Genomic DNA, 15035 nt, shown 5'->3' on the forward strand with positions numbered 1-15035 from the left:
TATCGTAAATAACACGCATGATTCATCTACAAAATATTAATATAATTAAAAAAAACTAACTAAAATAAAAAACGGAATAAAATAAAATGCACAAAAAAAAAAATCCACTTCCTTTAAGGCTACACACAGCACTTCCCTTTAAGACAAAACATAACAACTCAACAGCTGATACAAAACATGGCGGCGGTAAACACCGACTCGAAAGCCACCGGAGAGCAAATTAAAGCCATTTTGCGCCGCTGCAGGGGTCGCCCCCGGCTGACGGACGCGGACCGGGCGCAGCGGCGGCTGGAATCGCGGAAGAAGTACGACGTGCGGCGCGTTTATCTGGGAGAAGCACACCAGGTGTGGAGCGAGCTGCGCCGGCGCACGAGTCTGAGCGACGCGGGGCTCGCGGAGTATTTAATCCTGCTCAATTCGGCATATGGAGAAAAATACCAGCAGAAATACGGCAGGTGGGTACTCAGAGTTGACAAGTGACCCATAAAAGCCATATTTGATCATGCAACATTCAAAATCAATAAGTTGGGTAAAGGTAGCATAAATTCATTCATGCATGCATGCATGTGTGGGCTTTAACTTGTGCACAACTACTACTCTTGTCTGATACTACTGTATCTTCCAAGTGTTCTTTGTTAACCTGAATCTGCCATTGATTAGGCTCTACCTTACTGATTTATTTTATTTTGTTTACATGTATTTCTTTAAACTTAAAAGGGCCCAGCAGTGTCATGTTATTTAATGACATGTTTTCCTGGAAAAATGCTATACTATACTATACATGGTATAATACAATACCATACTACACATGGTATACTACAATATAATACTATAGTATACTATACATGGAAATCTGTACTATAATAGTACCATTGTAGCGTCTTGAAGCATCTTAGAGTATAATGCAAACAAGTGGTAACGTTACATGAATATGGTTATAATTTAGTATACCAGGATATTTCCATATGCATTACATGAATGCATTCCACAATGCAATGTGCTTGACTTTGCCTTTCATTTCTGCTGTAATGAATGAGTTTGATTGACTTGTGTAAAACACAAAAAGAGATATTTAGTAGAAAAAGGAAGCTGTTTTCAATATAATGAAAGTGAACCAGAGACAGCCGTGGTCACTGGTTAGCTTGAACCTTCATGTAGCTTTTCTCTTTAACATGGATGGTGTAAACATGTCTCATGTGTTGTGATGGACAGGAGGAAATCCATTCCTGAACAATGCAGCAGTCACAGGAAAGGTGAGTAATATTTATATGCAGTATATCGGTTTAATCTATTGACAGGTACACATGTAACCTAAACTACTTTTCAAAAGTAGTGTTTCCCAAGCCTCTCGCAATATACTGTAGTGGCCAAAAGGGATGTCTGACCTAGGAAAATCTTCACCCTTTATTAAATTATTATTGAAAAATTGTTGAATATTTTGTAAGCATATTGTGTAGTTGTTGCCTGAAGCCTTGGAGACAATAATTGTGAAAATAATGCCAAAAACATCCCAAATTTGTAACCATCATACAAAGAAATTATGAACACATGCAAAAACAAGAGAGAACCAATAAAATATTAATAACTGATTTGTTTTTTTCACTATGAAAGTTTTTTTTATACTTTAAAAAAAAAAACTTTTTTACAAATGTAATTTGCCTTTTTGTAGCTTTAGTTTGCCAAATAATTTTGTCAGAATAATACTTGAGCCACGTTTAGTGTTTTGTTCTTCCCTCATATATTTAAAATATTTAAAAAAATATATTTAATATGTTCCTAATATTTTGATTGTTTAATTAAACTTGTAGGGTCTTTAAAAAAAACATTCCTATCCAATCTTTTGGACACTGTATGCTACCATTTAAATATTTGGGCTTGGTATGATTTTAAATAAATAAAAAATACGTCAAAATTGTAAAATATTATTACAATTTAAAATGGCTGTTTTCTGTTTGAATATATTGTAAATGTAATTTATTCCTGTGATGGTAAAGCTGAATTTTCAGCATCATTACTCCAGTCTTCAGTGTCACATGATCCTTCAGAAATCATTCTAATATGATGATTTGATGCTCAAGAAACATTTCTGCTTATTGTAATATATATATATATATATATATATATATTATTCTTAACATTTATTTTTATTAAGAAGAGGTGTGCTGCTTAATATTTTTGTGGAAATCATGATACATTTTTTCAGAAATCTTTTATGAATAGAAAGTTATTTTTTGAAATAAAAACTTTTGACTGTCTTTACTGTCACTTTTGATCAATTGAATGCATCCTTTCTGAATAAAAGTATGAATTAATTTTTTAAGGAGAAGTAGTGTTGATTAGTCTCTGGGAGCGAGTAAGGAGACTGTTTCTCCTCTCAGGGAAGAAGGCGTCCGCCACCAGCCTGCAGGACGTGGTGAGCTGGTACCAGTGCCACTGCCAGTCCTGCCCGCATGAGCCTGAGCTGCAGGCGCTGGAGCCCACCCTGGGGTTATCTACATCTGCACTGTGGCAGTGTGAGGCGGGTCACTCGTTTGTGCAGTGCCTGCCCTGGCCTGCAGGAGGAGAGTCTGAGTCAGACCTGGAGGACAGTGTGATGGAGAAGGATGAGGAGGACAGGCCTCCGGAGAAGAAAGCTGCTGACACTGAGAGGAGGAGACTACAAGACCACGGGCAGCTGCAGGGTATGGACATCTAAAACTGGTTTCAGTATGTGCCCAAACCCTTTTTTTGTCAGTCAAAGCTAGATGTGAAATAAGGAAGAACCCCCTGAGATTTTTAGATTCATATTTCAATGATGTAGCTACATATTCTTATGTTCACTGTTCGCTGATGACAGTTAATGGTCACATGGAAATTAACAGATAAAATATTTGATATTTTTTTAATTCTATTTACTTTTTTAAATTATTTATATTTTTATGTATATACATTCACCTAAAGGATTATTAGGAACACCTGTTCAATTTCTCATTAATGCAATTATCTAATCAACCAATCACATGGCAGTTGCTTCAATGCATTTAGGGGTGTGGTCCTGGTCAAGACAATCTCCTTAACTCTAAACTGAATGTCAGAATGGGAAAAAAAGGTGATTTAAGCAATTTTGAGCGTGGCATGATTGTTGGTGCCAGACGGGCCGGTCTGAGTATTTCACAATCTGCTCAGTTACTGGGATTTTCACGCACAACCATTTCTAGGGTTTACAAAGAATGGTGTGAAAAGGGAAAAACATCCAGTATGCGGCAGTCCTGCGGGCGAAAATGCCTTGTTGATGCTAGAGGTCAGAGGAGAATGGGCCGACTGATTCAAGCTGATAGAAGAGCAACTTTGACTGAAATAACCACTCGTTACAACCGAGGTATGCAGCAAAGCATTTGTGAAGCCACAACACGCACAACCTTGAGGCGGATGGGCTACAACAGCAGAAGACCCCACCGGGTACCACTCATCTCCACTACAAATAGGAAAAAGAGGCTACAATTTGCAAGAGCTCACCAAAATTGGACAGTTGAAGACTGGAAAAATGTTGCCTGGTCTGATGAGTCTCGATTTCTGTTGAGACATTCAGATGGTAGAGTCAGAATTTGGCGTAAACAGAATGAGAACATGGATCCATCATGCCTTGTTACCACTGTGCAGGCTGGTGGTGGTGGTGTAATGGTGTGGGGGATGTTTTCTTGGCACACTTTAGGCCCCTTAGTGCCAATTGGGCATCGTTTAAATGCCACGGCCTACCTGAGCATTGTTTCTGACCATGTCCATCCCTTTATGGCCACCATGTACCCATCCTCTGATGGCTACTTCCAGCAGGATAATGCACCATGTCACAAAGCTCGAATCATTTCAAATTGGTTTCTTGAACATGACAATGAGTTCACTGTACTAAAATGGCCCCCACAGTCACCAGATCTCAACCCAATAGAGCATCTTTGGGATGTGGTGGAACGGGAGCTTCGTGCCCTGGATGTGCATCCCACAAATCTCCATCAACTGCAAGATGCTATCCTATCAATATGGGCCAACATTTCTAAAGAATGCTTTCAGCACCTTGTTGAATCAATGCCACGTAGAATTAAGGCAGTTCTGAAGGCGAAAAGGAGTCAAACACAGTATTAGTATGGTGTTCCTAATAATCCTTTAGGTGAGTGTATATATATATGTTAAATATTATTTTATATATATATATATATATATATATATACAGTATATTAAATATTATTGTATATATTATTTTATTATTAATATTATTATTAGTAGTAGTAGTAGTATCTCTTTAAAAACATAAGAATTAATAATTGTCTTAAATTATTCACTTTCAAATGTTGAAACTTTCGAGATTTAAACATTTCAAATCCTCAGGTGTTTATTTGATCAGAATACTGGTGAAATGCTGTAAACTTGGGAGTGTTTGAAAGTATCTAAATGTATAAATAAAGTCAAGCAAGCGCACATAATTGACTTCCTGTTCAATTTATCCATAGAAAACCATGATTTACAGACAAAACGCTATGATATCATTTGTTCATATGTAAATGTATTTGTATGTGTGATGTCACAGGTCATCCAATATCAAAACAAGCTTTTTTCTGGAGCTTGATTAAATAAATATTTTGTTTATAATGAGGAGGATGTCTTAAGCTATGAAACTCGCAGGATGTTTTAACTGAACTTTTTCCGGTTTATTTATTATTTAATAAACTCACAAACCCCCATTCTGTCATATTGGATTTAACATTGAACAATGAATCTCTTCTTAATCTTAATCAGATGCAGTCAATGAGTTGGAAGACGATGATGAACATGCATCCCAAATGGAGCATCAGATGACATGCACATCCCTCAATGATCTCCCAGGATCCCCTGCGGCCCACAGCAGTCCTCCCGCCCCGGCGGAGCACTGTCTGGGAGACCAGGCTGTGTGGGAGATGGAGGTGCTCATGAACCGAGAAGCCGAGTCTGATGGAAAAGCCTCGGATCGGGATGCGGCGAGAGAGGTGGACCCTGTCACGGAGCAGGCGGACCATTCAGGAACATTAGAAAATGAGGGAAAAGGTGGAGGGGGCTCGGAGGAGAGATATGAATGCATGGTTGTCACGGCGCCCTTGACGGACAGGCGGGAGAGGGAGGACGGAGATGATGGTTCTGGAAAAGGTGTGGAAGAGAGCATCACGTCGTTGACGGCCGCCTCAGCACAGAGCGAACTATTCGAGCGCCAGGATCTGCAGACGGTGATGGGCGAATGTGAGCTCCCGGACCAGCACTCCACACTGGAAGGATCTCAAGTAGGTCAAGAGACCCACTAGGGCAGTGGCAGGGCAAACTATTCATGTTCGGAGGATGACTTAATACAATTTATATTAATATATTAAAATATTCTGACTTTATACTTTATATTGTTTAGTTTAGTTTTTATTTCAGGAATACATGGCCTCTCGGCCCATAGTTCCAAAGTCACAATAGCATGACAAATGCTCTTTTTTTCATTCCATGATGATATATATATACAATGCTAGTCTCCATGCATGTTTCGACTCACAAACCTGTGACACATCAACACAAACATCACCAACAAGTGTGAGATCACTCAAATATTTCTTACGCAGGTCCATGTACAAAGAGCAATCATACGAGAAATGCTTCTAGTCTTCAATCACAGAGATATTATTTAGTTTACAATAACTACAGATTCTCTCTGTCATTGGTATATTACTCCATCTACCCGTTTCTATGGCTAAACAGTGCCCTGAGCATCTGCACAATAACAGAGATCGTACCAACTGTATGTTATGTACAGATGCAATGTAGCTCTCCCGTACCACCATTGACTTGCATTGTGAATATATATTCAACTTCTTATTATCTAGAACTGATGTGTACCATGCATTTTGTGCTCTTTCTCTCAATCGTTGATTCAGAATAGATGTGAATATTCTTATATCACCTACACTTTGAGCCTCCCAGGCACTAGAGGAACCATTGAGACACAATAAAACTCGAATGCAGGAAACCCATGTTTTCTGGAAACTGGAAAAGCACATTATAACATTTTCTTGGGTACCGATAATTAGACATGGACACTAATTTTATCCAATACATGATGCACCTTTTCATATTGGTAGTGGACAATGCAAATCTACCCAGGTCGCCCAAAACAGCTACATTGCTCACACCCGTACTGATACATAAGAGTCTTTTACAAAAGGACATTCTCAATACACTCCACTGGCTCAAAGCCCCATATGTCAGATCCATAATACAATATGGATGCACAAGTATACTTTATATTGGGGGGCCTTTGAGTCAAAAGGGTTGAGAACCACTGCACAAGGGGATCACAAGATGACTTAAAATTATTTAAAATAAGACAAAATATGCTTTAAAATAAGTAAAAAAAAAAAAAAAAAAACGCTTTAATCGCAAACAACTAGAAAAGTAATTTAAAATTATGTAAACGTAAATGTAATGTAAACGCTGAAGAAAATGCAGTTATTGAATTCTTATTCTAGATTTTTTTAAATAATTTTTCTTAATGACTTATTATAAATATAATATATAATACTTATATACATTGATTTGAATGTCTATTTCTAGTTTTTTTAATTATTTAAAATTATAAAAGTAGTAATACCTTTTTTTTAATAGTTCTTGTAGTTCCTTCTGATTAAAATGTAAAAAATATTTTCCAGTGTCTTTTCTGTAATGGATAAATTACACATACTAAATGAGTAAAAGGCTAAACTTCACCTTCAATTTTTAATGTGATAAAACAAAAGTAATATCAGCTGCAATCTCCTTGACACATTAATTCATATATTCATATATCAATATATTCATATTCACATCAGACTGGGCCATCTGACCAGAGTATCTTCTAGAAAGAACGGGTTTAGAGAGATGTGTAATCCTTTAATTGAACCATTTCAGACACCGTGAGAAAAGAGGTGATGCTGCAATGTATATTATAAGAAAATTAAAGTGTTTTTTGATCTTGGAATGAATGTAAACCTATTGTAGGAAACCTCCAAAATATAATATGGAACCTTTAAAACCATCTGGTCCTCTTCGTTTAGGGGTCACACTTGGCTTCTTCCCGGTCAAAAGAGACCGAAGCCTTAAAATGTAACTTTTTTTTTCCCCCAGAAAAACCAATGTAATGTTTGTAATCATTTGTATGTATTTTTTTATTATTATTATTATTTAGAATTTTTAAAGGTTTCTATTTTATTTTTTTATTTTTTAATAAATGCAACATTTCACATTAAAATAGAGGGCAGGCCTATTTTGAAAAAAAATTGAAGTGAGAAAAGCGCCATCCAGTGTAAAAAGTATAAATGTGTGTAATGTAGCGCGCATAAAGACATAGAGGCATTTTGATTCACATTGTTTTTTTTAAGACATGCTTTCTCCATTTTATTCGTTTTTTTTATTTAGATATGTCTTATTTGCACTGTTGATATTTTAGAGTGTCACCCCTTCATTGCTGTACACTTTTTCTGCACAGTGGCTGATTTGTAGTTTGTACCACCAAAAGTTTCTCTGAGTTTTCATATTTTTTCGTATTTCCCATTCATTTCCTATGGCGATTATTTTTGACAGCGAAGAAGCCAAGTGCGGCTTTTTTTTACGACCCTTTAACATATCCGAATCATGTCCATGATTTTTTTTGTGTGTTCACATAGCTAATACAACAAAAGTCACCAAGTGTCATCCCATTCCAAAAAAGCAAAAAAAAATCAATAATTCAAAACGTAAAAGGTTTTGGTAATTTTTGACCGAAGAGGACCAGAGGGTTTTAAAATAGCATAATATAACTTGTTATATCCTTAATAAATGCCACACTTTTTCGGTGAAAGAAAAAGTCCATAGGGTAGTTCTTTCGGTGAAAGAACTACCTCACTCAGAAAGTATGTCTTTTTTTTCTCAACTGCATGTTGTTGCAAAACTTGACATGCAATCAAGACGTTTTTTTTTACTGTTTTTTTTTTTAATTGTTGACGTATGACTTTTTTCCACAATACGATTTTTGCAATGGACTTTTTTCCATGCGCTAAAGGCATAATATTGTGGCCAGGGGTTGTCAAACTGCAAGAAGCACCGTTAAAAGACAGATAAAAACACCATAAACCTCTATATGACTCTGAAATTTGAATATGCAGAAATGTAATAAGTTCAATTTGGACTGTTTATCACACAGCTATCACATGACTTCAGGAAAGACTTTAAGCTTTATGAACCGTTTATGATACTTCTTGTCCTTTTTGGCACTCGACCGCAAAACAGTATTTTCACGGTTAAATCCTAGACTTTGATGAACTCTTTGAGTGACTTCACCTCTACTCTATTTCTCCCTCCCCGTAGCTGATCATAATTACAGGTCCCAGTTACGAGGCTCTGACGTCGGAAGGCATTCAGCTGAACGTGGGCAGCGGTGATGTCGAGGAGGTCACATGTACTCTGATCGGAGACATGTCGTATAATCAGATGTGCCAGTCAGAAGCAACAACACATCCCAACACCGACTCAGGTTTCTGTCCAATCGTGTTTATCAACGGCCACCGCTGAACTGTCCTGTATTTCAGCTCTTAAACGTGACTCATAAGACAATCATTGTGTTCTAGCAATGTGTGTTTCCAAACAGTTTAACCACATTTAACTACTTCCTTATGAGTTTAGTGTCAGTTTAACCAGTGTCAGTCATATAAGCTATTTTAAGGATTTTGATCTTTAAAATAGCAATGTTATCTGTTGATGTTTAATGGTTTCAGATCTGGGTGAGAAGCAGTTGTTAGATCCTGGTGAAGAAACACACTGTTCGAAGAAGCTTCAGCAATCTCTCAGTAGGTTAGTCAAGTCTTGGCACAGTAGCAATTTTAAAAACATAAAAACATCTTATTTCTGTATTACCTGTATTAATTCTTTTTAAACATAATTTCATAATTTTGTACACGCCTTAACCATTATTACGCCTTTGTTCACATGCCTAATTTCCAAGAATTTAAACAGCTCCTTATAATAAGAAATTGTGTGAAGGGAGTCTTCAGCATTTTATTGTTGGGTTGGGTTCATACATGACACCTTTTAATACACCTCTAACCTAAAAATATAGATATTGATATATGCATGAAAAAGCTTATTAGAAGACATGGCCATTATGCTTCTTTTGACAGTAAACAAGCACTCAGAACACCCACGATACTCATTATAATCATTGTTGTGGCTAGTTTTTGCACTATTAAAAAAAATCAAACTATCATATTTTATGGAGTGTGCTTTATTATTTACCAGCGGACTGAAAACTCCTCATGAATGTTATGGCTCGTCGTGTTTCATAGGCCACATATACGTTAACCTGGACACCTTTGAAAACACTATTTTCATTTGTGAAGTTTCTAGTCCACACTGAAAAGATGCTTATGTTATTGCGTACGCATAAAATGTAATAAAAGCCCAGTGACATGATGACACGAGAGAGCAGACATAATAAAGCTCTCACACTACTCATCTGGCACAATCATTTTATTAGCAAAATATCTCACTACTTACTGGTGCGTTCAGGTCAAACTAAATCGCCATTCCATGATTGGTCTAAAACACAATTGAAAAAAGATGGATAATGGCACACTTGATAAAATAGTTTGAATCGAGCACTGCTGAAGTTATGTTAACTCAAACTCAATTGCCCTCATGTTTTGCCACAGGACAGCAATTGCGAGTAACTTTTCTGTCATCTTTGCAGGAATGTAATATGAAGATGGTACAAAGTAACGTATCTTTAGCAACAGCACTGTGAAAATAAATAGCATTTACTGTTGATGTCTATGGGTAAAATATGCATCATGTGACAAAACATGGTATTGTTTTCAAATGCTTTCAAATCGCAGTTTCACGAATAAGGCGGGTTCATGAAGTGTTTGAAATGTGATTTGATGTCATGTCAGTGGTGTGTGTTTGTGTGTCAGGTCTAAGAGGAGCCGGAGGGGTCCAGTAATCGAGGCAGACGGCATGCTGAAGATGTTCCACTGTCCGTATGAAGGCTGCAGTCAGGTGTACGTGGCCATTAGCAGTTTCCAGGTGAGGTCATGTGTGTGCAGTGCATGTCTAATGAGAATCCCGATGCCACAGCGCAAACAGATACAAATAGACACTGGAAATGATATACCCTGTGAAATGCATTGATGTAAACCTGCTTTGTCTGTTTTATTGTTCATTACAAAGGAGACTCTCTAATTGTTCAGTGGACCTTAGCAACAGGAAATAAAATACACTTTCCTTTCGCACAGGTTCGGGTTAAATATTGTGGACGCTGGGATATAATTCTGCTAAATATTTATTGAGATGGTTAATGTTTGGCACATTAGATTAATCGCATTGATAATAAATGCAAATGTAATTACAAATGTGGGTCAGCTAGTTTTCTAAAACGTAGTTACATTGTCTTCTGAATGTCGGTTGAGCAGCATTTGTAAAGTACTGGGGCTGCAAGATGGATCATGATTTCAAAAGATGTTTTTCTGATGCACGTTGGACAGAATCATGTGAACCTGGTGCACAGGAAGGGCCGGACCAAAGTCTGTCCTCACCCAGGCTGCGGGAAGAAGTTTTATCTGTCTAACCATCTTCATCGGCACATGATCATACACTCAGGTATTATTTGTGCTTGTGGTGCTCTTTACTCTGTTAATCCAGAAACTAACTCTATAATTATCCACATCTTATTATGAGATGATAACTAAAGTTCTTATGTGCAGTTTGTCCTCTTCAATTTACATGCATTTACAAATTAAAACTTTTCAAGTATTTGTTATTTATAGTTTCTTGCTGTAGTTTAAGTTTAGGTTTTTTTTAGTGCTTTCTAGTTTTAGTTTTTCAGTATATTTAGATTTAGGGTATGTTTACACGACAACGATGTACTTAAAACGGAGAAGTCTTTCCTTTTTGCGTTTTTCAAGTACAGATGACAACATTGTCACATGGATCCGGGAAAACGACTAAAAACGCTGCATTATTCATGCCAGGCCAGTAGATGGCGATGTGACTTTGTAAAGAAACACTATAGTGATCCACATGCGCATGACATCAGCATTTTCAGATTCACGTTTTTGTATTTTACATGGAGACAATAATGCTACCGTTTTCAAAAGCGTGCACTTTGAAACCCGTTTTCAAAAGTTTGCGAACGTTGTCAGGCCCCCAAAACACCATTGTCGTGTAAATGAACGGCCAAAACACATAAAAAGTTTTCCGTTTTTACACATGTAAATGGCCTTTTAGTATTTTATGGCTGTCAAAGTTAACTGATATTTCTTTTTAAATCTGATTGGTCTTATTGATCTGAGCTTATGCACCTTTTTTAGGCGAATAAGCTTGAGTGAACTTTTTTTCTCTCAAACACTGAGGTGCATAAGCTCAGATCAATGAGGCCTACGATCAGTCAGATCAGAAAACAAGTGGACTAAAAGATTGAATCTAATATTTGGCTATAAGATATCATAACAAGAGATTTATAAGCAATTTAAAAGGCGGGTCATTTTTTTACCCTGAACAGTGCACTAAATTAGGTAAAGGATTTTCAACACAGCACATAGGTTAAAGGGATAATCCACTTTTTTTGGAAATAGGCTCATTTTACAACTCCCCCAGAGTTAAACTGTTGAGTTTTACCGTTTTTGAATCCATTCAGCCGATCTCCGGTTCTGGCGGTACCACTTTTAGCATAGCTTAGCATACATCATTGAAGTGGACAAGACCATTAGCATTTCTAAAAAAAATTGACCAAAGAGTTTCGATATTTTTCCTATTTAAAACTTGACTCTTCTGTAGAACATCGTGCACTAAGACCGACGGAAAATGTAAAGTTGCGATTTTCTAGGCTGATATGGCTAGGAACTATACTCTCATTCCTGTGTAATAACAGAGACTATTTAAATATGCTAATGAGTTGTAAAATGAGCCTATTTCCAAAAAAAAGTGGAGTATCCCTTTAAATAGATGCTTTTTTTTATCAACTAATGATATTTATCAGTAATCAAAAACATATTTACCTTCTTTCGTGCAGGTGTACGAGACTTTATCTGTGAGACTTGCGGCAAGTCGTTCAAACGCAAGAATCATCTAGAGGTGCACAGACGAACACACACGGGAGAGACGCCGTTACAGTGAGTTCACAGGAAGAACTGATTCATATGGGCACGTCTGCCATGTTTCATAAGTGTCACGTCATACTGGACGTGGTTACTTACAAGGAAAGTGTTTTTTTCTTGAACCTGTTCCTACAGATGCGAGATATGTGGGTACCAGTGTCGACAGCGAGCGTCACTCAACTGGCACATGAGGAAACACACGTCTGAAGCCCACTTCAATTACACATGCGAACACTGTGGCAAACGCTTCGAGAAACTCGACAGCGTCAAGTTCCACAAACTCAAGAGCCATCCAGACAAACAGTCGACCTGAAGGACGCTTAAAGAGAGAGAAAACTCATTCGTATGTGCAGAAGATTTTAAAAAATCAGGACCTGCTTGATTAATAATCGAATAGAGGACAAATGGACCGGCAAAACACAGAGAGACATTGATCGAGAGAATCAAAACAATGTTTTCTTATCTGTCAAAAGTGTATTTCTCTTTCCCGTGCTGGACACAGGAAAACAGAACTACTTCTGCTGACACTGCATGAACAAACATATTAACGTTTACATCTGTTTTTTGTTAATCCCATATCTTAATCATACAATCAGGGTGATATAATTAACCTCCGTCTGCTGTACCTTGCAGAAAACCACTGCTTCATAAAACCCTTTATTTTACATCGTCTTGTCCAATCCACATTTTGAAAAACTTTTGTAAGGAAATAGCCTTGTATGTGGCCCGAAATATTCCTAGTCATGTTATTATATATCATCATATATTTTAACAGATCAATTAAGATACAATGGGTCTTCGACAGTTGTGCGGTTTCCCCATACACACATAACCATCAACACATCAGTTTTAACCATTTTATTTTTTGGTAACACTTTACAGTAAGGTCTCATTTGTTACCATTCGTTATTGCATTTGCTCACATGTCCTAATAATGCACAATATATTTAGAACTTTTGAGTTTAAAAAACGTGTTCATAAATATTGAAATAAACATTGGCTAAAATGAATGGTAAAACTTTACAATCATTAGCTAACAATGAGCAATACATTAGAATTATTTATTAAACATTTACTAATTTATTAATCTTTGTTATTGTTAGTTCAATAGAATTGTTCATTGTTAGTTCACAGGTCATGAACTAATGTTAACAAATACAACTTTGTATTTAAAAAAAATATTAGTAAATGCTGAAATGATAATTGACTAAGAATAATAAATCCTGTAGAAGTGTTGTTCATATTAACTCATATATTTAACTAATTAATGTTAACAGATGAAACCTTATTGTAAAGAGCTGCCAAATTAATAAATGTAATAAATATTGTTCATGACATCTAATACATTTTCACTATTGTTAAAAATGAGACCTTATTGTAAAGTGTCACCTATTTATTTTCTTCAGAATTTTCCAAACTTTTACAATCTTGTTGTTAAGCTGAAATTTAAAGCAAAGGAACATTTTGTTCTGCAAATACATGCGTTCATATGTAGATTATTTTGGGGTTACACTTTATTTTAAGATAATGTAGTTACATTGTACTTATAAGTAATATTAATTAACTACGTGTACTTACTATAGGGTTAGGGTTACGTAATTATGCATAATTTACTGTTATTACTATAGTAAGTAAACGTACAGTAGTAACGTGTAACTACGTCACCTTAAAATATAGCCTAGTGTTTCCTCTTTTGGTTCACCTTGGTGCTGTTGATAATACCAACCCTTTCCTCCTGCTTATGATGTTTTTTTCCCCGGTTCATTAGTAATTCAACCGTCATATTTCAGCTATTTGAAGTTATTTTAATTGTATACATGTAAACATTCCAAAATACCACAAATACACAATCGCTCTGAGTCACGTGCACTAAAACAGAAGTAGATCTCGCAGCGCTAGACTTTGGTTGGGTAAGCCAACGTTTTTCCAAAGCGCTGTATTTTCATTTATGCTTCTTGGTCCATGGAAAGTGTGAACCCCGTGATGCTGTTTATGAATGATTCGTGAAAATGCCTCTAAATCTGCCCTGCACAGGGAAGCGTTATCGAATAGGCCTACTTCAACTCTCGGGTGTAAAGAAAGTTCCCCTTGTTTCCACATTCATTTGTGTTGTTGTTTGGTTTGATGTAAATGTCTCGTTTTTATCATTTGTACATCATGAAATTCCTACATTTTTCAAGTTCCTGCAATGTTTTATTAAGAGAGGAAGATTCGGTGGAGTGGATGAACGGATTAAAGAGTGCCGCAAGCACAATGACCTTGTTTGAAGTGTTATGAAGGCGCTGAGTCATAACTACTGTACACTAGGGGTGGAACGGTACATGTATTCGTATTGAACCGAAACGGTACGGGCGTCACGGTTCGGTGCACGAATTTGCACGCAGAATACACGGTACAAAAAAAAAAAAAAAACTCTTAAATAGCGATAAATTTCGCTCTATTCGCTTTTGGTGTGACTGTTAACGCAGCAATGAACAGGCTGCGATCAAGATTGCAATGCAGGAGTGTGTGTGTCTGTGTGCGCGCGAGAGAGAGAGAGAGAGAGAGAGAGAGGCGCGATGAACAGTGTGTGTGTGTGTGCGAGAGAGAGAGAGGCGCGATCGAACAGTGTGTGTGTGTGTGCGCGCGCGTGCGAGAGAGAGAGAGGCGCGGGCGCGAATCGCGCGATGAACAGTGTGTGTGTGTGTGTGTGTGTGTGTGTGCGCGCGCGCGCGCGAGAGAGAGAGAGGCGCGGGCGCGAATCGCGCGATGAACAGTGTGTGTGTGTGTGTGTGCGCGCGCGTGCGAGAGAGAGAGAGAGAGGCGCGGGCGCGAATCGCGCGATGAACAGTGTGTGTGTGTGTGTGTGTGTGTGTGAGAGAGAGAGGCACGGGCGATCGAACAGTGGAAACGTAA

General features: G+C 37.3%; 1 protein-coding gene across 2 annotated transcripts; it reads left to right on the forward strand.

Annotated features, from left to right (window-relative positions):
• The first annotated feature begins 128 nt into the window (after window positions 1-128).
• On the forward strand, window positions 129-12694 carry znf653 (zinc finger protein 653). Of its 2 annotated transcripts, none has more exons than XM_056233518.1 (10): window positions 129-455; window positions 1213-1253; window positions 2379-2681; window positions 4768-5282; window positions 8359-8524; window positions 8766-8841; window positions 9939-10071; window positions 10530-10644; window positions 12056-12155; window positions 12276-12694. In XM_056233518.1, the coding sequence occupies exons 1-10, from the start codon at window positions 178-180 to the stop codon at window positions 12451-12453; spliced, it is 1905 nt and encodes a 634-aa protein (XP_056089493.1). In that variant the 5' UTR covers window positions 129-177; the 3' UTR covers window positions 12454-12694. The 2 variants fall into 2 exon arrangements, with proteins under 2 accessions (XP_056089493.1, XP_056089501.1); XM_056233526.1 differs by having other exon boundaries at window positions 9960-10071.
• Window positions 12695-15035: the final 2341 nt, after the last annotated feature.

Source organism: Rhinichthys klamathensis, unplaced genomic scaffold, assembly GCF_029890125.1.
Source record: "Rhinichthys klamathensis goyatoka isolate OS25496 unplaced genomic scaffold, OSU_Roscu_1.1 h1tg000015l_1, whole genome shotgun sequence".
NCBI classification, from domain to species: Eukaryota; Metazoa; Chordata; class Actinopteri; order Cypriniformes; family Leuciscidae; genus Rhinichthys; species Rhinichthys klamathensis.

Excerpts from the sequence above, each read along its gene's own strand:
- znf653 (XM_056233518.1), top strand. The coding sequence starts at position 178 with ATGGCGGCGGTAAACACCGACTCGAAAGCCACCGGAGAGCAAATTAAA. Across the intron at positions 1,254-2,378 it reads ATGCAGCAGTCACAGGAAAG|GGAAGAAGGCGTCCGCCACC; the intron begins GTGAGTAATATT and ends TTCTCCTCTCAG. Across the intron at positions 8,525-8,765 it reads ACATCCCAACACCGACTCAG|ATCTGGGTGAGAAGCAGTTG; the intron begins GTTTCTGTCCAA and ends TAATGGTTTCAG.